This window comes from Henckelia pumila, chromosome 3 (genome assembly GCF_033568475.1).
Source record: "Henckelia pumila isolate YLH828 chromosome 3, ASM3356847v2, whole genome shotgun sequence".
Taxonomy (NCBI): Eukaryota; Viridiplantae; Streptophyta; class Magnoliopsida; order Lamiales; family Gesneriaceae; genus Henckelia; species Henckelia pumila.
In genome coordinates, this window is record NC_133122.1 from 151,787,222 (window position 1) to 151,811,893 (window position 24,672).

General features: G+C 35.2%; 1 protein-coding gene across 5 annotated transcripts; it reads left to right on the top strand.

Moving 5' to 3' along the window:
- The first annotated feature begins 10,255 nt into the window (after nt 1-10,255).
- Nucleotides 10,256-24,404, top strand: LOC140891041 (probable UDP-3-O-acyl-N-acetylglucosamine deacetylase 1, mitochondrial). Of its 5 annotated transcripts, none has more exons than XR_012152406.1 (8): nt 10,256-10,404; nt 10,481-10,792; nt 11,061-11,267; nt 12,048-12,149; nt 12,459-12,523; nt 13,114-13,258; nt 13,720-13,885; nt 24,142-24,404. XR_012152406.1 is itself a non-coding variant. In XM_073299274.1 (7 exons), the coding sequence occupies exons 1-7, from the start codon at nt 10,333-10,335 to the stop codon at nt 13,771-13,773; spliced, it is 957 nt and encodes a 318-aa protein (XP_073155375.1). In that variant the 5' UTR covers nt 10,256-10,332; the 3' UTR covers nt 13,774-14,108. The 5 variants fall into 5 exon arrangements, 1 of the variants encoding a protein (XP_073155375.1); XR_012152405.1 differs by lacking the exon at nt 24,142-24,404 and adding an exon at nt 17,355-17,946; XR_012152407.1 differs by lacking the exon at nt 24,142-24,404 and having other exon boundaries at nt 12,459-12,540; nt 13,720-14,108.
- Nucleotides 24,405-24,672: the final 268 nt, after the last annotated feature.

Below are 24,672 nucleotides of genomic sequence, written 5' to 3' on the forward strand. Positions count from 1 at the left end.
CCAGTACATAGACATGAGTAAACATATGTATATAATGCATGCAACATGATGACTGGTACAGGGTCATCTGAAAAGTCATGCTCAGAACCGTCACCACATGAGTGCTGCCACCGCACGGATCAACCTCTGGGTGCAACCACACTCGTCCAGTACACCAGAGTAGACAGACATAAATGCCCCCGCCGTCGCGGTACTCTCAGTGACAGACTATCGAGTATAGAGCTGAGCGGCTCTATAGTCAGGTATAACAAGGTATAGGCTCAACGTGTATATGCACATGACATATGAGTATAGAAGACGGTAAAGCATACATCATGCCATATAATAGTGCCAAATAAATGCAACATATAAACATGTATACTCGCTGGCAATCTCAGTCAATGTGTACGTACCTCTAGGCTAGTTCAAGTAAAATAGGATCCTAGGTTCCAAGCCTATATTTAAAAGTTCACCGTATCACTACATAAATTCTATAAGCCTTAAATAAGCTAATAAGTACTCCCAAAACTTAAATAGATTCCCGAACCATACCTTCGTGTAGTTAGCCCTATGGAGTCGCTAGTCCCGGATGACTATAACCACACCTTGGTTATTCCAGAACCTCTATTATAACCGATAGGGCCCTCAAGTGTATATCTCACACTATATAACTGTAGAAGGAAACTCAAGAATTCGTATTTCAAAATGAAATCGAACGAGCCCTATTTATAGGCAAAATTCCCGGCCAGGATCGGAACTTCCGATTTCGGGATCGGAGCTTCCGATCTAGCTCATTGCGTGCATGCAGGACACGCCAGGATTGGAACTTCCGATCCGACGATCGGAGCTTCCGATCTCACCCCCGATCAACACTTGTCAAAACTCGCGGCTGAGTCATCGGGCAAAGCTGGCAGCCGGAGATCGGAACTTCCGTTCCAGGATCGGAGCTTCCGATCTCTGTGCTTCCGATGAGCTTCCGAAGTGGCTAGGATCGGAACTTCCGATCTGGGTTCGGAGCTTCCGATCCGGCTCAAACTCAAAAGCCCATATTCTCTTCCGAAGTCCAATAACACTCCGAAATTACTAACCCTTAATCATGTTTAACATATTATTATCTTAAAATGGAATCTGGGTTACTACAACTTTACCATGATCATCTCTTTTTTTTGCATCCGCGCCGGTGTTTCCATTCGCAACGATGAAGAGTGGTTGCAGCCTATGCGACCAATTGACGCAACCTTTATATAAGCAAAGAGGGCTTATCGCATTAAGCATTTTGTGCGCAATGGCCAGTTTTATCTTCCTCCGGTACCCCAGCGACCACCTCAGCCCCCTCGTCGCTCTCAAGCCGATGCTATCCGTGAGCTGACCGCTTTCGTTCATCACCAAGATGCCTACAACGCTGTGGCGGCTCACAACGCTAAAGCTATTGATTCTCTTATCCGCGGTATTTCTACGCACTTGGGCATTGACACTTCTGCCATTCCTGATGCGCTGCCCTATCCGCCACGCTTCCCATTTCGGTATGCTGCTCCTGTTCCTCCGCCCGAGCTCGAAGAGGAGGACGACGCTGACCACTAGACCAGGGGAGTTCTGTTTTTCTTTTGTTTGCATAGCATTATGTTTAGTTGTTTGGTTGTGTTTTGGGTTGTGCTGCATTGGGGACAATGCTTTGTTTAAGTGTGGGGGGAGTTGCATGCATATTGTTTCATTTTGTATCATTTCGTTGTATTGCATTATCTTGTTATGTTATTGTGTTGTTGTTGTCGTTTGTTGTTATTCAAATGCATGAGTTGAGGATGAAATTGTTAGCCTATGATGAGATAGTTGAAAAATTATGAATTTTTTAAAAAATTTACTCTTGATTGGATATGAGAAACCATAGGTTGATTGTTGAATATTCTTAAACACGCATGTTTAACCAGTGAAGTGTAGCAAGATATTAGATATCGTGGATATCTGTTGGACCATTGCACGACATTAGGTGTTTGTGAAACTTGACGGTTCTTAATTCTTGATAATCTTATTGATAGAGCATTCACTCTCTTGTTTTTTTTTGGAACAAACTTGTATAACATGCTTTTGAGCAATCGACTACATCCGGGTTGCGAGCGAGATGTTTGAAATCATATTCATCTTGTTTGTGGCTAAGTTTGCGGATAAAATGGGGTTAAGCCTTGAAAAAAAAAATCTAGTAAGGCATCAGTTCCATACGGGCTATAGACGAGGGGATTGAAATTCGAATCCTATCTAGTTATAGCTAAGTTTGCGGGTAATTACTGGGACTGTCAAAAGATCTAGATAATTGGTGTGTATTTTGCTTGAGAGAGTTTATGTTTTGTTGACGGATTGTTGGGAGGAGAGTTCTTGATTGTGAGGCTTACACTGAATTGTTATAGGTCGGCGAACAGTCTTGAAACTTTGTCTTTTGAAGTTGCATGTAGCTGGGGTAACATGACACACACACACGTTCGCATTCGACTGAAGGTGTATCATTGATGATTGAGAGTAGCTATGAACTTGTTTTAAATGCCAGTGGTTTCCTCTGAGGCTATGTTGTGTATGCTAATTCTTGCTTGTGTATTTTTTTTGTTTCATTTTGTTTTGCATGACTTACTCGAGGGCGAGTAAGGAGTAAGTGTGGGGGAATTTGATAGTTATGTTTTTAGTGCATTTGTTAGTGTCATTTTGTTGATGTTTTGCATTTGTTTACGTGTTTTATTTATGCATTTTGTTCGTATTTCATTTTCAGTGTTTGCATGATTGTTTTCCCGGTTTTGTGGTTAGGTTGTACATTTTGGCGGGACTAGGACGGAATTTTGGAGTCATGGAATTGCTGGAAAATTTCTGAAGAATTTGCGCCGCTCGATCTGCAGCTTTTAACCGATCGAGCGGGCGCCTATTTGATGAAGACAGTAGCCTTTGGATTTTTGGCCGCTCGATCTGCAACTTCTTACCGATCGAGCGGCGCACGTATTTTGAAAACAGAAGGTTGGGAATTTTGGCTCGCTCGATCGGCCAATGTTTACCGATCGAGCGAGCATCGCTATTCGGGAAGAATTTTATAATTTTGGAAACTTTGTTATTTTGGACTCTAGGCTTTATTAGGCTTTCAATTCCATTTTAGGGAGAGAATTATCAAACTTTGGAGATCTCTAAGGCGGCTAGGTTTTATTCTTTGAATCTCTTTCTCAAGTTTTCTTCTCTTCTCTTGAATTTTTCTTGAGTTTTCATGAATCGTTGTAGCTAAACTTTTATACTTGGTTGAGGGAGACGAAACCTTGATATAGTTTATTCATGAGATTCGAATTGCAGTGTTTAATTCTTGTTAAGTATCAATATTTGATCTGGTTTATTTCATGCTTGTATGCGAGATTTTAGGATTGGCCATCTTAGGATTTTGTTTTGCAAACTATAGCTAAATTAGAATTCAAATCCGTAATTGTTTGAATCAACTAATTTGCGAAGCGACTACGTTTGATATTTTTTGCTGTTGAATTTATTAATTCGTAGGATCAATTATTGACTAGCCTAAATACAACCGCTGGTGTTTGTGTTGTCTAGATTCGTCAGTTTTACTAGTTTGAATGTTATCATAAATTTAAATCTAGATCGCTGGAATCCGGATTAATTTATTGGTAAGAGTTAATCTAGAATGTTGTTTTCTGATTAGCTAAACTTAAGGTGAAACATGAATTTGGTTTCCAATGATGAATATTTGATAGGATTAATTATTTTTAGGGAATCGATGATTGCATGAATGAATATCAAGGGTGTAGTCGACCGATACCAAGTCTCGTCTCTTATTGATTTATCTATTTTAATTTTCAATCTTGCATGCTAGTAATTTTGTTAATTTTAATTGTTTAATTTTCAGTAGTTAATCCAAAACTCAAAAATCCCCTTTAAGTTGGTTAGAACACATTAAATTTATCTTTCCTCGTGGAAACGATCCCTACTCACACCACTACATTTTTCATGGTTATCTAATTGATTCGGGTAATTTGGGCGCGAAATGACTGAGCGTTACCAGTATAGGACCGAACAGATCCATGTGCAAAAAGTCTAAGCATTTGGAATAAGATATACACCCTTTTGTTTTAAAAGTTGCTCTCATTTGTTTGCCCTGCTGACATGCTGAACAGACTTTATTATTTTTTAAATTCCCTTTCGGCAAGCCAAGTACCAATTCACATTTGCTCAGATGTTTAATGGACTTAAAATTTAAATGATTCAGTCGCTTATGCCATAACCAGTGCTTATCATTTTGAGCAACAAAACATGTAGGAACTGATGGTTGATCACTTTTCCAGTTTATCCTATATGTGTTTTGTTCTCTTAATCCGGTTAGCATAACTTCACCTTTACTAGATTTGATAGTGCATGAATGTTTGTGAAGTTCAACAGTAAGACCATTATCACATAATTGTTTGATGCTAATCAAGTTATAACATAGATTATCAACAAGTAAAACATCATTAATAATAATGTTACCATAAGTAATTTTACCCTTACCCACGGTCTTACCCTTTGAGTTATCACCAAAAATTATTTTAGGTCCTTTGTAGTGTATAACTTCAGATAATAATTCTTTGTTTCCAGTCATGTGCCTGGAGCATCCACTGTAGAGATAACAGTTTGTATTTTCTACTATATTGTTTCTCTCGACTGATTTTACTGATAGTACCTGCAAAAAGAGAATATGATTATGATACCCTTATCTATTTGGATCCAAACTGGAATAGTCCTTTTGGGACCCACACCTGAATTACCCTGACGGGTTTACCCGTGTGTGCATCCAAAAAGTGAATCGGTCGAGGTGCCTGATGTGTGCTTGTGTGTGGTCTAGATACTACTATGTGTTGTTTGAGCTTTTGATCTTTATTGTTCAGTCTGTACCTCTTTTGAACAGACATGCAGTTGAATTATCGGCTCTATTTCACCTGAAGATTCTTGTACTTAGATTGACTTGGTTCAAACGTAGACTGTTTAAACTTATATTGGTTTCCATTTTTTTGTTCATTCAGACTAGGTTTGACCCATGTTTCTCCTTTCCCTGGATTCTGAGGTTCCACATATCCCAGCCCTCTGTGCTTAGCCTTGTTCTCATAGCATATTGGCTGTCCATCATTGATCTTAGGCTCATTGTGTTCATATATCGTACTAGATCGAACAAATCTTATGGGATTAGGATCGTTCTTACTAAGATACGATTGAGTAATTTTCTCAGTAAGAGTGCAGTAATTTGAACTATATCCAAGGTCGGTTTTATCACCTGTCTGTTTCTGATTCTCATGTATCTTACCTAACGAGGTAGAAGCATTATTTCAAGAGTTGATTATCTTAAGCAACTTTTGATTTTCATTCAAAGTGTCTTGGAATACACTTCTTATGTCATCATTCTCAATTGCTAGCAGATTTAGCTTAGTCTTTAGACTATCAAGTTTCTTTCGTTGTAAACAGCTAGATTCTCTTGACTTATCGATGAGACCTGATTTTTCTGCTTTCACTTCCTCGAATGAAACAGAGAGCTTCTTATACTCATTGACCATGTCATTAAGTGCTTGAACAAGGTCTTCACGTGTAAATTCGAAAGAGTTAAAATCAAATACCTCAGTATCATCATCCTCGTTCTGAGAATTTTCCATTAGACACTGGACTTTCTCCTCTTCACTTTCTTCGGATGAGCTATCTGAATCAGATGACTCAGATTCAGTTTCTGCCCACTTTCTTTTTCCTTCGTCGGCAACTAGTACTCTTTGTTCTTTATTTTTTTTGAACGTTCTTCATTTTTTCCTTTCTTCTTCTCATAATGCTGTTTTTTTCATCGTTCTTAGGCTTAGTACAGTCTGCAATTAAGTGACCTTACTTGCCACAGTTAAAACACGAGGGACCATCGTCTGTATGGTCTTGTTTGTAGTAAGGTTTATTAAACTTTGTTTGATTCTTACGTGTAAACTTACCAAACTTCTTAATGAAAAGAGACATTGCTTCACTACTCATTTGTTCATCTGTCTTCTTTGCTGATGCCTCCTCAGTCGGTAGAGATACGGTGGTTGAGGTCAATTCCTTGGTAGGATTAGACGCAGATGGTTCTTCTTCAGTTTTGATTCCGAGTTCAAACTCGTAGGATTTGAGATCCGCAAATAAATCATGAAGCTCTTGCTTGCTTAGATCTTTTGATTCCCTCATTGCTATAGTTTTGACATCCCATTCTTTGGGCAATGCACGCATGACCTTCAAAGCAATTTCACGATTAGTATAATTTTTATCGAGAGAGATAAGTTCACAAATAATGTTGCTAAATCTTTCATCAAACTCAGCCATGGTTTCTCTTTGTTTTATCTTGGCATTATCAAACTTCTGAATGGCTACAGTGAGTTTGTTCTCTTTGGTTTGGTCATTTTCCTTGCACAGTTGAGTGAGTTTCTCCAAGATTTCTTTGGTAGTTGAACAAGTCTTGATCTTGCTGAACATATTTTTGTCCAGAGTCTTGTACAAGATATATTTGGCTACGTTGTCAAGATTTACTTTCTTCTTATCCTCAGTGATCCATTCTGATCTGGGTTTTTCAACCATCTGTGGTTCGCCTCCTGAGATGGCTATGACAGTATTGACCTTGAGAATATTCATTGGGCCATCAGTGATGACGTACCACATATCATCATCTTAAGCAGAAAGATGTGCCTGCATACGTATTTTCCAGTCATCATAATCTTCCTTAGAGAACATAGAAATTTTGTTTAGAGAAGTCATGATGAGTAAATATCAGCAGCTAAGAAATGACCCTCTCTGATACCACTTGTTGGGCATCGATAGTGTGTGTAGAGTGGGGGTGAATACACATTTTAATAATTTTATGCTTTTATGCAATAAGATTAAGCAAATTTTAGTTCACTTAATCGATTTTCTCAGCTTCCTAGATAAATAAGAGCTACTAAGATAGTGCAAAATACGGATCTTACTAAACTAGGTGACAATAATGAAATATGATGTGATGCAGTAATGTAAATGTGCACATAGTTGTTTATGGATGTTTGAAACTCAATCTCCTACGTCACCCCTTCTTCCTCATGGGAAGTATGCATTAGAAGACTTTGGCTATTACAACGTATTGTAATACACCCGATCCAAATTAGAACTTATCAATGCCTAAAATGTAACTCTTATATTTACACTGATAAGATTCTAAGTTCTTATCAAACTTCTTTAGTTCATGATGATGAATGCTTGAAAGCTTAGAATCTCAAATCCTTGGATAAGTCGATGTTCTTCCAACAATGGCCAGGATTTGAGTAATCCTTGAGTAGATCTCTTAGAAGATCAGATATGCTTCTGTTTTAGTGAAGGGTTGGATGAGCAGTAGAGTATTGGAACAATTTCGAGTGCTCGGATGCTTTGATAATTCGATGGTCGTGTATCACTTATTCTTCGTTTGGCTCTAGTATATATAACCCAATATTCAACGTCTTTCTCCCTTATGTCAATGGTAAGAAACATCTTTTCAAACAGATGTATATCAACCAATATATCTTGTTCTGTGTAATAAGATCTGTCTTCAAAATCTCTGTACTCGAAGTTCTTTTATTGTTCATTCAATATGTCTTCATAATAAATGCTATTAATGGTCTTTCAAGCTTTGTCAGGTGGCTCCTTAATTGCTCTGTTCTTTCGCATTTAAGTTGTCATGTCAAGAATCCTTTACTAAGCAATTGTTGCTTTATGAAATCGGTAGATATCCTTGAGGCTTGTATTCCAGTTGACATTGAGATCAGTTGAAGTCTGAAAACCAACTTATATAGGTTATGAAGTTGGTTAATATATGTAAGTCAGTTGACATCCAACAGTTCAGCTGATGTCTGTAAGTCAGATGACATCTTTCAATCGGTTGACATGATACGATCGGTTGACATCTTTCAGTAGACTTTTTCCTGTTATATATACCAGTGACGCTCATACTATAACAATGATATATTGTTTTGTTATCATCAAAAGTCAGGATTCAACACCCCTTTCGCAAACTTGTTGGAGGCAGCCAACGAAGAGAACATGATCGACTTGTGCTTGAGATTGTGAAACCAGTTGAATAAATTGGACTTCGAAAACTTCGTCATGCATGGCTGGGCAATTTGGAAGGAAAGACAGAAATTTCTCCACGGCGAGGGAGGAAAACTATTGTCGACGTCAATATCTTGGGGTGCTTCTTTATTGCTGATTTTCGCATGGCTAGAAAGGGGATAACTGTTCATGATGTGGATTTGATTGAACATCGTGAAAAGAGTTGGGGACCTCCAACGAAGAGCATGCTGAAACTCAATATTGATGCTTGTGTAAATCAAAAGTTGAACCGGTATAGCATTGGAGGGGTTTTACGAGACCGACAAGGCAGAATCTTATTGGCGTTTGGTAAATAGATTAATCAACTAATATATGTGGTCCATGGTAAGCTACTAGCTATTTTGGAAGGGCTTAAACTTGTGTATGAGAGGAATTTTGAGGATGTACAGGTTGCTACGGACTCCTTATTAGCTGTGCAAACAGTTACAGTTACACTGGAAGATCTAGGCTATCCAAGAGTGTGTGCCACAGAGATTAAGATGAGGATGCAACTACCTGCTATCTCAAACTTTATTCATGTCTATTTTTTAGCGAACTCTGTAGCGCATCACATTGCTTTTTTTTCTTCTTCTAACTCCCAATCATATTTTGTATGGATAAATGGTGAGTTTTTTTCGTGGTTAGTTAAACTTGTAATGGATGATTATAAATAATAAAATTACAAGTTTTTAGCTTTAAAAAAAATTGGTGATCATATTCAAATATTCAATACAATATACGTAATAATTTTCAATTCGATCATATGTATAAAAAATAATGTTAAAAAATTATGGGAACTATCCTAGATTAGGGATGACAATGGGCGGGATTTAAACCTGGTCAAACGAAATTCGGGACTGGGCAGGTTCAGGTCAACGGGTCTGGAGCGGGTCCCGAATTTGGATGGACCCGTACCGGACCCTCCCCGTATATATAATATATACTATATATTAATATAGTATTATATATATATACAATATATATTTAAAATATATATATACAGTATTATACTATTTATATACATTTCATATAAATAAATAAATAAATATATATATATATATGTGCATGTATATATATTTATATATTATAGATGATAGTTTATTTAAGTTTTTTAATAAATTAAATATTAACCGGTTTGGGTCCAAATCCGGGTTGGATCCGTCGGGTTTTGAGGCGGGGCGGGGCGAGTCAAAAAAGAGATGGGCCGGGTCCGGATCCGGGTCCGGCTCCTATTTTTTTGGCGGGACGGATATCGGGTTTGGCAAAACCCCTCCTGAACCTGCCCCGTTGTCATCCCTATCCTAGACTTGTAGTTATCTCATTAAATAATTTTATTATTTTGGTTCATTCTGGCCAAATATGTCTCGAATATATCATTTTTTTCCAAATATTTTTATAGGTTGAATTATCAGTAAATTGATGTCCAGTCTCTATACTCAAACTCTAATGCATGATCAGACCCTGTTAAAAAAAATAGTTGTTTACACTCCCTGGGCCCACATGATTTTTTTGGATAAAAGTCTATACAAAAAATTGAAAATATGGTACGAATACATAATATTCGAACACTAATTGATTTAGATCTAATACAAAAAATAAGATGTTGATTATAAAATCTGCACATCTTATTAATATGAACACTTGCAACATATGTTTGAGTACTCAAAAATCATATATTTGTATCAGCTCTAACACATCCGGTACTCAAATATCATATATTAGTGTCATATTTATCATGTTTTGTATCGATTTTCATCAAAACAAGACAAATGTGTCATTAATGTCAATATTTTCTTAATACCTAAAAAATCATATATTCGTACCAGATCTAACACATTTGGTACTCAAATATCATATATTAGTACCATATTTTCAATGTTTTGTATCGATTTCCATCCAATCCAAAGAAGACAAATGTGTCATTAATATCAATATTTGCTTACAGGTTTAAATACTCAAAAATTATACATCAATATCAGATTTGAAACATTTGATACTCAAATATCATGTATTCGTACAATATTTTCAATGTTTTACACCGACTTTCATCCGAAAAAAATCACATGAACCCAAAAAATTGAAACAACTGTTTTTTTTTTTGGTTGACGAAGACCGATAATGTATTTGAGTTTGGACCAACTTACCCAATTATTTCATCAAGTTGGTTAATTTGGTCCATTTAGGCAAAATTTGTTCAACTTTGTCCGATTCGAGCTCGCAGATTGTCTTCGTATTTTCACTCACTTTTTCAGGCTTATGTCAACTAAGCGAGCCGCTGCCGCCGCCGCCAAGTCCCTCAAGTCGTCGCCTCTCATCTACTGGAAAAACGTGCGCTCTCTTCTCTCTCGAATCTATTTACACGCGCTCGTACTAGCATTTTATCAAACATATTTTGTACTCGCAGACGGGCAAGCTGCAGCAAACATTGGCAAATTGCGTTGAGAGGTCCGGCCGAGGACTCCATTCCGGTGATCTGTCGACTGTCAGAATTCTTCCGGCCGACGCTGGCAGCGGAAGGTACTTCGTTTTTAGATCCAATGTTATTCACGCGTCGATTGATAACGCTGTGAAGGCAAGTGGCCTTTGTACTACGCTGTCGAAAGATGGGTACAGTGTTCGAACTGTCGAACATTTGCTCTCCGCTTTGGAGGCCACCAGTGTTGATAATTGCCGTATTGAGATTGAGAGTTCTAAATCTAGTGATCAATCCATTGAGGTGATAGTGATACCCATCTTTCTTTTTGGTTCTGAATACATTTGTAGTTAAAACAGTAGTTGCTGGAAACTTTTGCCGCTGCACGAGACTCAGACATGCAACTTCCAGCTTTAGAATAGCTGATGATTTTTTTTTCTTCTAAATGCGATCTAGGATTTGAGTTTTGCATGCGAATGATGTTGAGTAGTCTTGATGAATTGAAAAAAAAAAAAAAAAAATCAAACAGTATGAGCTTTAATGATTATTAGTACGAAAAATATTTACACAGGTTCCTATATTTGATGGGTCGGCAAAAGAATGGGTGGAAGCAATTGATCAGGCTGGATTGAAAGTTGCTATGGATTGTAGTGGAAAATGCTGTGAAAAATTGGCACCATATCTCAATGAACCTGTTCATGTGCTGAAAAATGATTCTTTTGTGGCCGCTTTCCCTCATTCAGAAGTCAGAATCACTTATGGCATTGACTTCCCACAGGTTAATACATCCATTTTTTAATTTTCAATACTAAATCATAAGTGATTGTGTTGTTATCCCTTGCCTAGTGCATCGTGATTGCAGCTTCATAATTTTTGCACATTTAACAATGTTTGCTATCTGTTGTTGGTTGACATGATGACCATGTCCTCCAGAATCAAATTCAAACGGCTAAATCCAATACTAGCGGCAACTGATATCAACCGAGAGAGACTTTTTTTGCTGACCCAAAAGAAACCATCGATACATCCTAGATTGATCGGTCAAAATAGTGTATATTGCATTTACGTTCTTAATCCATGTGAATTGCAATTTCAAAACTTTTTAGCTGATAGGGGATCACTTTGACTCTATGGTTACACAATATTTATAGAGCTTCCACCACCCTTCTTCTGATATTTCTGAGTAGCTTCTGTTGCATTTGTTTAAGCCATCGCTGTTGCCTAAAATTCAGTTTATTTTTATTTATAGTTGGAGATTGTTCCTACTTTTGGAATGCAACTTGAAAATTTTTTGAAGACATTAGAAGTGAGGAAATTTTATAAGATTTTTGTGAACTGTACTACAGTGCTAGTGATATTATTGTAGTACTTGTGCATTACAGTTTTTGTTGTTTTAAATCATCCACAAGATAGCATGTCAGGGAAATTATATGGATGATAATATAATTTTAATTTCTTCTCTTAAAAAAAAAAATTTGCCATAACATTATATTTGCAGTTTCTTTCATCTTTATTTAATGCTGATAAAATTTGTCTCTCCTAAAAATACTTCTTGCAGGCGCCAGCTATCGGTTGTCAATGGTTTTCTTCCACCTCATTCGATGAATCTTTCTTCTTTGAACAAATAGCTTCATCAAGAACCTTTTGCCTTTACGAAGAGGTGACATGAATATTTTCATCTTTTAACTGTTCCCATCTCTCTGTTTAAGTTGTGGATTTTGCAAGTGTTTAAGTCAGTTGCTTCTTAATCTTATCCTCAAGTGAATTTTTTTTGCTCTGAACGCGTGTCAATGTCTTAGCCATCTTCTTTCTCTATGCTAAACCTTAACTGGTGATTGTAACTACTTCATTTTCTTAAAATGTTGGTACGAAGCAAGCCGTGGCTAATACTTTCAATTATATTTTATGGTTTTTATCTATCTTGCAGTCTTGCTGCTTCTGCTGGAATCTAATTAGGAATTCTTTGCAGGTGGAACATATGCGCAGCTTAGGACTTATTAAAGGTGGTTCCGTCGAAACAGCCATCATCTGTAGGTTAGATATGTTTATGGGTGTGTAAGAAAGCAATGGAATCAAATAATTAAAGTAAAAGCCTCTACATCCCCACCCCTCCATGTTTACAGAAAAAACCACTACTACACCCTCCCAACTCCGTGAGCGTGTTCGTGTGTGTCTTTTGTATACATCCAATTTTGTGAATTTGAGTTTGGGCAGTTGTGAGATGTGATAAAACATTTTGTTTATTATGGAAAAAGAGAAGTTATATCTTCTCCTAGAATAAATTTATTTTTTTGAAAAGTCGCCTAGAATTATTTTATTGATTCTTTATGTTATGCTTTTTTGTTTAGGTTTTTGAAAATCATAACATCAGAGTTAAGAATCTAATTCATTTTAAATCTGCAAATTTGTTCAGGGTACTTTTTTCTTTTCGTCAAGAAGACATCTTGCTCATCATGGGACCCAGATTTTTATTCTATTCTAAAATTTGGTCATGGACTGCAATACCTTTTTAATTTGTTATCTCTGTTTGGTATCTTCTGTGCTATGAGATGTCCCAGATACTTTAGGTAGTTTCTGCAAGTCTTGGTTTCTTATGACTTTATATGTGCTTTATATGCATGCAGTGTTAACAGTGGTTGGTTGAATCCACCTCTGCGTTACCATGATGAGCCATGCAGGCATAAGGTTTTAGATCTTATTGGTGATTTTTCCCTTTTGGCTCAAGGCGGTAATCAAGGACTTGTGGTGGCCCACGTAATTGCTTATAAGGTGTGGTCATTTTGCCTTATAATATCAATTTTGGTGGCGACTCTTAAAGTCAATAGCTGCTAGATGTTTCAAATCAAAATCAGACTTGTGTGATCGATTCCTTGTAAATTGAAACCTTGCATAAAACCGCCCTCTTGTCCTGAGTTCTCTAGGAAAGATTTATCATTTGTTTTTTGCTCGACTGATGCAACTCAGGGCAGATATTAGCTTCAGTGTGAAATAAAATAAAAAAAACTCAGAAATGCATTTGCATATGATAATGAATTAGTATTGTTTCATGGGTTGATTGCTCAGTTCCCTATCTTTTCTAATTTTCACCTGGATATCACTTGCTTTGACCGAACATCTATATTCTATCCATTCCTTCTAAAACTTATTATGTTGGATTTGTGAATCTAGGCCTCTTATATGTACCTCCTTAATTCGTTTCAAACCACTAACTGATCTAGTATACTCAACAGGGTGGGCATTCATTGCACGCAGAGTTTGTTCGTCGTCTCTCAGGAATCAATTAAAATGGGGATGCCCCTTGCTTTATCTGACAGGGTGCGCTTTCATTGCACAGAGAGTTTGTTCGTCGACCTGCAGGAATCAATATAAATGGGGATGCCCCTTGCCTCTCGGAAGGTGACGAGCTTAGACCCAAATTCTGTTTCCCAAACTGTATTAGATTTTATTTCAAAATGTTAAGGCTACTTCTGTATCAATTCATCCAAAGTATGAACCATAGAATCACATGAATTTTGCACTGAATTGAGAAAGGTATAGCAGATCCCCATACGGTGCATGGATTTTAGAGTTATTTGCACCAAATACACCTGTGAAATATTGAAAATGCATATTTATTTCCCGTGAAATTTTAATAGACATCTTCAACCCCCACCCTTTTATAAAATTAGCACGTGCCCCTTTTATAGGAGCGATTGTTGCACACGCGCTCCTCATGCGATTGAACAAACATTTTGATTTTTTTGGGCACCAAATACCCCTGTCAAATATTAAAATTGCATATTTGACCCCTTGAGAGTATAATTTTTAAATTTTTTCAATCCATAAGAGCCAATTATAAAATTTTTATCAAACATTTACATTTTATGAATTTTTATTTTTATTTTAATTTAAAATTTATTATTATTAATTAATTTGATTCTAAAAAATGATTATTACTTTATCTTGATATCATTATTTTATTAAATTTACTTTGTGCTACCAACTTTTTTAATAAATATGCATTCATAAACAAGGATTTAAATACGTAAAAGTACCAAAATATTAATTAAACTAATTAAAATGATAAGTTCAAGCATATTACTTTTTTGATTTAAAACTATATAGTATTGAACTAAAATCTAAATTTTTGAAAAAAATGCATTGCACAATTTGCAAATAAATAATAAAAAAATAAAATAATTATATAATGATAAAATTTGCTATTAATTCTATTTTAATTGAATAAAATAATATTTTTAATTAAATAACTATGAAAAATATTAGTTATTTTATCTTAGTATTAGTTATACAAAAAATATATTTTAATAGTAAATTTTATCATTATATAATCATTTTATTTTTTATTATTTACTGTAAATTGTAAAATACATATTCTCAAAAATTTAGATTTTGGTTCAAACATATATAGTCTTAAATTGATAAAGTAATATGTATAAATTTATCATGTTGGTTCAATATTTTGGTACGTTTAGGTATTTAAATCTTTGTTTATGAATGCATGTTTAATGGAGAAAATGAAAACACGAAGTGATTTAATAAAATAATGATATCAAGATAAAGTAATAATATTTTTTTAGAAACAAATTAATTAATAATAATAAATTTATAAATAAAAATAAAAATTCATAAAATGTAAATGTTTGATAAATATTTTATAATTGGATCTTATGAGTTGAATAAATTTAAAAATTATACTCTCAAGGTGTGACGCATAAAATCCAATCTACTAAATCTCATGCATTAAATTTAATAAATATTAGGATTATTATTTTTATGTTTAATTGATTTAAATTCTTTATGTGAGTTATGTGTTAATAAATATTTTTATTATTTATTCAGTGATTTTATTTTACCAACTATTTAACTAATGTTTTTATTTGTTTAAGTTTATTTGTCTAAATGATTTTATTTTGTGCAATTTAAATTGTTTTAAATATTTTAAAAGTTTAAGCTTGCATACTTAAATTATTTTTAATTTTAATTTTTAATAGTTTAGTTTAATCTTTTAAATGATTTTAACTGTTTATTTTATTTGTTTAAATATTTTCGAGCGTCCAACTTAGTTATTTTAAAATAGCCTAAGTTTAGTGGTTAGTTATTTTAAATTATTTTAAATGTCTATGTTATTTACATAAATCCTTTTTAATTGTCCAAATCATTTTGCTCGGTTTTCAGCTGGTTTGAGTCCCTCATTTCGATTTTTCTCTACATAGGCAAGAATGTGGTTCATTTTCTTACCCCGTAGATCTATTATGTTGTGTATTTGGTTTTTGGTTGCATTTCATTAATTTCGAAATTAATAGCTAGTGCCCTGCCCTTTTCGAAGCTTTTCTGTGCAGATTTTCAATATATACGTGCTTGAGGATTTGTGATATTTTGATTCTTGGTTGAGGAATGATATGGTTTATGCATTGTTGTGGCATTGATGCCCTGTTTTTTTTTTAGTATGTGGTTCGAAATTTTTTTTCAGAAAAATGCATACATGTGATTCAAAAATTGTTATGCTATTGTATTGATTTGGATGGTGAGTTAGGAAGATACCATGGGTGGAAATTGTAGTCCACGTGGTAGTGTTTAAGATGATTTGGTGTTAGCTTGTAGATAGAGCTGAGGATCATTGGAGTCAAGTTTGGTTGGGGCTCGGTTTAAGTGATGATAGGGGCTGCCATTTTCGGGTTTTGTTAAGAGGGTTTGAGGGAGTTTCTAAGGGGTTAAGATGAGCTTAAATGTTAGTCTTGAACCTAGACTAGTGCCTTGGAAGATTGGAAGATTTATGGCTATGCATTTGGTTGAGTTTGAAAGGGGAACATGTGCAGAATTTTAAGAGTGTTTGGGGCTGTCCGGAAAGGTATAACTAAAGCAGGGTTAAAAGTAAAATTTGATTATGGGCTCGGGTCTGGAATTTGTTTGGGGTGTTAGGATTATGTCGGCGAAAGCGGGAATCAATTCGGATAAGTTTTGGTCGAGTTCTAGATTTTTAATGGCTTAGGTGCAGAATTTTCGAAGCAAAATATGGCTGCTGCCCGGAATTGTGTTTTTTGCAAAATGATTGATTAGGAAATAAATTCCGAGGATGATTTTCCTACTTAGTTCTAAGTGTCATGAAGTCGTGGCTTCAAGCGGAATCCTTTTTGGTCAAGAAACGAGCAAGTTATTAATTTTAAGGGCAAACCGCTCGAATTTGTCGTAAGTGCAATTTATGGGTTAAATTCTCCATCCTTTGGTTTAGTTCCTAAATCACCATCCCGATCATCCATGTGTGAGACATATGCATGATTATTGATTAACATTTTCATGTACGTCATATTTACATATGCATAATAAGTCTCATATTCAATAAAGGAAAGAAATATTTTTTGAACGAAGTGAGATGGTTGTGACTATATATTCATGTGTTCGTGTGGGGCTGAAAGACGTTTTGGCCAACCTTACCAATTAATTATGGGTTTCCTTACCTTAGAATGTGTTCGTGTGGGGCCGGTGCTATTCTGGTCTCCCTTACCAATATAGGGCAAGTACGGGTGGGTTTCATCTCGACCTCCTTGCGGCATTGTGCACTATAGCCATGATCATGATCGAAATCACAGAGTCACAATCAAAGATCTAAGTTCACAGTCACAGTTACAGATTCAGATTCAGTTTATGCAGTTTCATTGATTATACATGACTTAGTCATGCATATGTTTCATTCATGTTCTCTCATTCATTTTGAAGTTTATTTACTTGTTTAAAGTAAGGGCACAAAACAAAGGTATTTTTAGTATCAGCTATTTTTAATCTGTGTGTGCTTGTATTTACGTAGTACTCGTTATTCCCCTTATATTCTTGCTGAGTCTTTTAGGCTCACTACACTTATTGTTTTCAGGTGGAGTGTATTTCTTTGAGCTCGAGAGGCAAGACTATCGACTGGACTGCGATGCGGGCACGGCACATCCCTCCGACCTATGCTCGTCTTCCGCATAGTTATTAGAATTTCTATGTTTTGGATCATTTATTTTGCTCAGTTGTCAAATGCATATGTATTGTTTCGATAGCATTGTTTATGAGCATGTAAATATTAGATTTCTAATCTTGTGGATATTTGTTATGTCGAACCTCTCTCTTGGGCCTCGTTCTTGCATCGGCCTAGTTTCTGGTGTCGTCAGTCGTCTTTTTCTTTTATTTTTTTTATTTTGGTTGTTGTGTCTGAGACAGGTTGGTTGTAATATAAACAGAGAGGTCATGCCGAAATTTTAATAAAATTTTTTAATATTTTTGAAAATCCGTATTTTATTTAATTATTATTTAAAGTTGAGTTAGGGTCATTTCAGTTGGTATCAGAGCATGGTTCTGGTTTGGGTTGTGCCTACTGCCGGTTGCAAGAAACTCGAGAAGTCTCGCCTCAAAGTCTGTAAGTTTTTAAAGAATTTATATGTTAGTCATGCTTGAATCGATATTTTAAATGTTTTGATGTCACTTTTTTTTAAAAAAAATATATTTTCAAAACTAGCTGTTTAATTTATTTAAGTGTGTAGCTCGGTGTTTATTTTTGTTTTAATTTTTTTTTTGTAGTTTAAAGTGTACTATTTGACTGCTTATTTTTATAGCATGTGGTCCCAAGTTAAACGGAATTGATGTACCAATATTTCTTCCGGTTGTGGGCAGTACTTGGTTGTTGTTTGAGTTATTAAGTAGTGTTAGTAATTTTGATGAGATTGTAGGAGTTTGTAGGGAAACATTAAACTTGCGTATTAGGAAATATTAATTGTGTGCTATTATTGTAAGTTGTTTTCTTATAACTGGATTTTAATCGGGTACAACTAAGCGAATAGTTTATTTAGGAATTTCTAGACATGTGTTTAGTCAGTTAAGTTTATGAATAGAACTCGTGTGAAGACTTGAGATACGAACTTGGTTTTGATATTATTATGGATAGTTTGAATTTTCTTTGTTTATTTGGGCAAGGATGATTTTTGGGAAATAGGGAGTCGGTTACTATGAGCCTTTCATTTTTGTGAACCATTATTCCGATCATTAATTTCCTTATGCTTCAATTGTGCTTGCATCCATTGCAACATATACTTTTGAGCATTTGAGATTTCGTTGCTCATCAGTTGTTCATTTATGGATTTATATGACATCAGTCAACATTGTATTCTGCTACTTTGACCTTGGTTAAACTTCATAATAAAATATTGTTTATATTTCGCGAAATCTTCTTCGGTTCTAGAGCCATATGTTGATATGAGTAAGATCCACCGTGTCTTCCTTTTTGGGTGATCTACTCATGTTGTGGTTGACAACTGAATATGTCTTAGGACTGTTGTTTCCCCTAATTATTGAATTGTGTGGACTTCTCTCGACCGAAGTCACACCGATTGCTCTTAATTGTGATTTGATTGTTTGAGCATGGTTTCATTGCCCTTATGAACGATCACGAGGTTTGTATCTTGTTGGCTCATATTTATTATTCATGGAGCCTCTATTATTATTCATTCACCCCTAGAATTGAATTATGAGTGAATTGTTTTCACTTATCTAGATTTTTTTTAATTTCAGCTCGTTTGTTTGTAATGCTTGCATTATTTTATTTCATATTAAGCAGCATTACATGTATGTCTGTTTTCCTTCATGATCCACCAAGACAGGGACTTGGGTGGATTATAGTTTCAACTATCATTTCGATTTTTTTGTGTAGAAATTTGGCTCGTAATCGTATAGAAATCGTTTAGACTGTTGGAATTTAGTATTAGTAATAGATAAAATCCTATGTTATTGTTGTGATCCGAGGAATGTCGACTACTAGTTATATCTAGTTCTAGCGAGTAGATTGATAGGTAGTATATTAATTAAATGGGTTGCTTCAATTTTAATAGGATTGTTAAGAGAACGGATGACTTTGATAAGCTGAATGGGTGATCAGTCACGAGATAAGGAAATAGAGTTGCTCCTAGAGACTTTTGAGTACTTTCTATTAGCGTTATAAGATTTTGTGAATATCAACCAGTAAGACTAATGCACCAACTATGAGCATAGAATGATGAAAAGAATATTTAGGAAGATTTTTGGATAAGCTATAGACTTACTTACTGGTGAAATACTAAGGTACTGAAAGATCAACTAGAAAGCCTTTACGATCGGGCTACAAACTCTCCGAGGTGTCCAAATGTATAATAAGTCCTTGGAATATGAATTCAGGTTATACATATAATAATTTGGGAATTTTTGGATTTACAAACTTGCTGTCAAGTTGAACTAGGGATTTGAGATATGTCTTCAAGCGATAAGTAAGAATTGTTTGGTACTTAAAGATCGTCTAATCCTATAGGTGGATGATAACTCATGGTATATTTTTGAGGTGTAAATTATGGATTTCTTAGTCGTTGTGTAAGTGATTGAACATAAGCCCAAGACCATTAAGTGTAGCACTACTAATAAGTGACATAGACCTTTAGAATTTCAAAATGGATATTAAGTTGTTCTGGAAGGTATCATTGTCCTGTAATATTACCGATTTGGGAATATAATGAAATTTACTCGTTTTGTCGGTTCTTATGCGATTGTCGAGGAGATAGGTAATTTGTTTTATATGTTGAGCTGGCGCAGAGTTGTTAAGGACGCATGATGGGTTTCATGTGTCGTTGTTGTGGAAGTACGAGTTAGAATCATCTAGTATCTAGAGGTCCAACGAGGTAGAATTGTATAGTCCCTTAGCTATCCTATTTAGAAGAGTTTAGCGTTTAGTTGCTAAGTATTTTGTAGACTTGTTGATTTCTCAAGAGCTCAAGTTCTAGATTATATGAGTTAAGTTTTGCTGGTGAATAGACATTAAGTATAGTTTTGTTGTTGGGAAGCCTTTAAGTTATGAGAAAGGTCGAAATAAATTATTTATTGGTTTTACGGATATTTATTGATTGAAGTTGCGATCTAGGATTTAAGGTTATCGAACTAAGACATGTATCAAATATTTTAGGAATTTAGGTGGCGAATTGAAAACTCTTACAGTTTCATGGGAACAATTATTAGAAAATTCTCTTAGGCTACAATCATACGGGGATAAATACGAGTTTGCAAATTTATTTTGCAATAAGAGTTAGCCATATCTTTGATGATATAGATATCAGTAAACATCAGAGTGCGCAGCGAAAGCTGACTTAGACCAACTCAGGTAGGTGCTAAGTTGGAAAACTTAGTGTTGATCTGGTCTAAGATATTCGAACCTAGTTAGTAAGCCTTGAATTTCGAGGACGAAATTCCACTTAAGGGGGGAAGGAATTGTGACGCCTAAAATCCAATCTACTAAATCTCATGCATTAAATTTAATAAATATTAGGATTATTATTTTTATGTTTAATTGATTTAAATTCTTTATGTGAGTTATGTGTTAATAAATATTTTTATTATTCATTCAGTGATTTTATTTTACCAACTATTTAACTAATGTTTTTATTTGTTTAAGTTTATTTGTCTAAATGATTTTATTTTGTGCAATTTAAATTGTTTTAAATATTTTAAAGGTTTAAGCTTGCATACTTAAATTATTTTTAATTTTAATTTTTAATAGTTTAGTTTATTCTTTTAAATGATTTTAATTGTTTAGTTTATTCTTTTAAATGATTTTAACTGTTTATTTTATTTGTTTAAATATTTTCGAGCGTCTAACTTAGTTATTTTAAAATAGCCTAAGTTTAGTGGTTAGTTATTTTAAATTATTTTAAATTATTTTAAATGTCTATGTTATTTAATTAAATCTTTTTTAATTGTCCAATCATTTTAAAGGTTTTTATTTCTGCTTGTGTATTTATTTTAATTGCTCCTAACCATTAGTCTAGTTTGTTTAAATTATTTTAAATCGCTTTGCTTGTTATTCAAATATTTTACTCCTTACCATGACATCAAAATATTTTAAGTGTTGTATCTGATTTTTAAATTTTAGTCTAAATTCCTTTAAAGTTTAGGTTGCTATTTTGATAGTAGCACTTTTAATTATTGTAGCACTTTTGCACACTTGAACTTAAACTAAACCCTAGCCTCCTAAACACGCACACAACACGCCTAAACTCACACAGAAACTTGCTACACTTTTCCCCTGTTCCTCCATTTCTTCAAGCACAATCGATCGGCTTCTTCCCCTCTCCTCCAGCTTTCTGCCGTCGACAGTCCCATCACCACTGGCCGCCGCCAGCCACCAGTTCCGGCGAAGCTCTTTCTTAGGCGAAGCTGAACGAGTTGTTCCTTCATTTTTTTGCTCGATTTTCAGCTGGTTTGAGTCCCTCATTTCGATTTTTCTCTACATAGGCAAGAATGTGGTTCATTTTCTTACCCGTAGATCTATTATGTTGTGTATTTGGTTTTTGGTTGCATTTCATTAATTTTGAAATTAATAACTAGTGCTCTGCCCTTTTCGAAGCTTTTTTGTGCAGATTTTCAATATATACGTGCTTGAGGATTTGTGATATTTTGATTCTTGGTTGAGGAATGATATGGTTTATGCATTGTTGTGGCATTGATGCCCTGTTTTTTTTAGTATGTGGTTCGAAATTTTTTTTCAGAAAAATGCATACATGTGATTCAAAAATTGTTATGCTATTGTATTGATTTGGATGGTGAGTTAGGGAGATACCATGGGTGAAAATTGTAGTCCACATGGTAGTGTTTAAGATGATTTGGTGTTAGCTTGTAGATAGAGCTGAGGATCATTGGAGTCAAGTTTGGTTGGGGCTCGGTTTAAGTGATGATAGGGGCTGCCATTTTCAGGTTTTGTTAAGAGGGTTTGAGGGAGTTTCTAAGGGGTTAAAATGAGCTTAAATGTTAGTCTTGAACCTAGACTAGTGCCTTGGAAGATTGGAAGATTTATGGCTATGCATTTGGTTGAGTTTGAAAGGGGAACATGTGCAGAATTTTAAGAGTGTCAGGGTTAAAAGTAAAATTTGATTATGGGCTCGGGTCTGGAATTTGTTTGGGGTGTTAGGATTATGTCGGCGAAAGCGGGAATCAATTCGGATAAGTTTTGGTCGAGTTCTAGATTTTTAATGGCTTAGGTGCAGAATTTTCGAAGCAAAACATGGTTGCTGCCCGGAATTATGTTTTTGCAAAATGATCGCTTAGGAAATAAATTCCAATGATGATTTTTCTACTTAGTTCTAAGTGTCATGGAGTCGTGGCTTCAAGCGGAATCCTTTTTGGTCAAGAAACGAGCAAGTTATTAATTTTAAGGGCAAACCGCTCGAATTTGTCGTACGTGCAATTTATGGGTTAAATTCTTCATCCTTTGGTTTAGTTCCTAAATCACCATCCCGATCATTCATGTGTGAGACATATGCATGATTATTGATTAACATTTTCATGTACGTCATATTTACATATGCATGCTAAGTCTCATATTCAATAAAGGAAAGAAATATTTTTTGAACGAAGTGAGATGGTTGTGACTACATATTCATGTGTTCGTGTGGGGCTGAAAGACGTTTTGGCCTCCCTTACCAATTCATTATGGGTTTCCTTACCTTAGCATGTGTTCGTGTGGGGCCGGAGCTATTCTGGTCTCCCTTAACAATATAGGGCAAGTACGGGTGGGTTTCATCTCGACCTCTTTGCGGCATTGTGCACTATAACCATGATCATGATCGAAATCACAGAGTCACAATCAAAAATCTAAGTTCACAGTCACAGTTACAGTTACAGATTCAGATTCAGTTTATGCAGTTTCATTGATTATACATGACTTAGTCATGCATATGTTTCATTCATGTTCTCTCATTCATTTTGAAGTTTATTTACTTGTTTAAAGTAAGAGCACAAAACAAAGGTATTTTTAGTATCAGCTATTTTTAATCTGTGTGTGCTTGTATTTACTGTTAAGTCAATGGAATCCGGATATCTCCACAATGGTATGATATTGTCCACTTTGGGCACAAGCCCTCATGGTTTTTGATTTTGGGAACCCACCCAAAAGGCCTCATACCAATGGAGATATCATTCCATATTTTAATCCATGATCTTTTACTTAAACTTCCAATGTGGGACTTTTTTGGTCATCCAATGTGGGCCTTTGGTTGACCATTCCTAATAATCTTCCAATGTGGGACTTTGGTTGACTATTCTTAACAATCCTCCCCTCAAACGAAGTTCCACTAGGCCTCCCCTCAATCCGTCCCTCCAATCGAGCCTACTCACCTTCAATGCGTTGCAGCACACACCTTACATGAATTTCTGGGAGCGTCCCTTGAGAGCTTTTTCACGGATCTTTAATCGGGGCCTCAAACTTCTTCTCCTTGAGTTTCCGAGGATTCCACCCAACATTTGTTTTTATTAGACCATGACTCGTTTTCCACAGACGGCGCCATTTGTTAAGTCAATGGAATCCGGATATCTCCACAATGGTATGATATTGTCCACTTTGGGCACAAGCCCTCATGGTTTTTGATTTTGGGAACCCACCCAAAAGGCCTCATACCAATGGAGATATCATTCCATATTTTAATCCATGATCTTTTACTTAAACTTCCAATGTGGGACTTTTTTGGTCATCCAATGTGGGCCTTTGGTTGACCATTCCTAATAATCTTCCAATGTGTGACTTTGGTTGACTATTCTTAATATTTACGTAGTACTCGTTATCCCCTCCATATTCTTACTGAGTCTTTTAGGCTCACTACACTTATTGTTTTCAGGTGGAGTGTATTTCTTTGAGCTCGAGAGGCAAGACTATCGAGTGGAATGCGATGCGGACACGACACATCCCTCCGACCTATGCTCGTCTTTCGCATAGTTATTAGAATTTCTATGTTTTGGATCATTTATTTTGCTCAGTTGTCAAATGCATATGTATTGTTTCGATAGCATTGTTTATGAGCATGTAAATATTAGATTTCTAATCTTGTGGATATTTGTTATGTCGAACCTCTCTCTTGGGGCTCGTTCTTGCCTCGGCCTAGTTTCTGGTGTCGTCAGTCGTCTATTTCTTTTATTTTTTTATTTTTGTTGCTGTCTGAGACATGTTGGTTGTAATATAAACAGAGAGGTCATGCCGAAATTTTAATAATTTTTTTTAATATTTTTGAAAATCCGTATTTTATTTAATTATTATTTAAAGTTGAGTTAGGGTCGTTTCACAAGGGGTCAAATATGTAATTTTAATATTTCACATGAGTATTTGATGCAAAACATCAAAATATTGACTCAGTCGCATGAGAGACATGTAC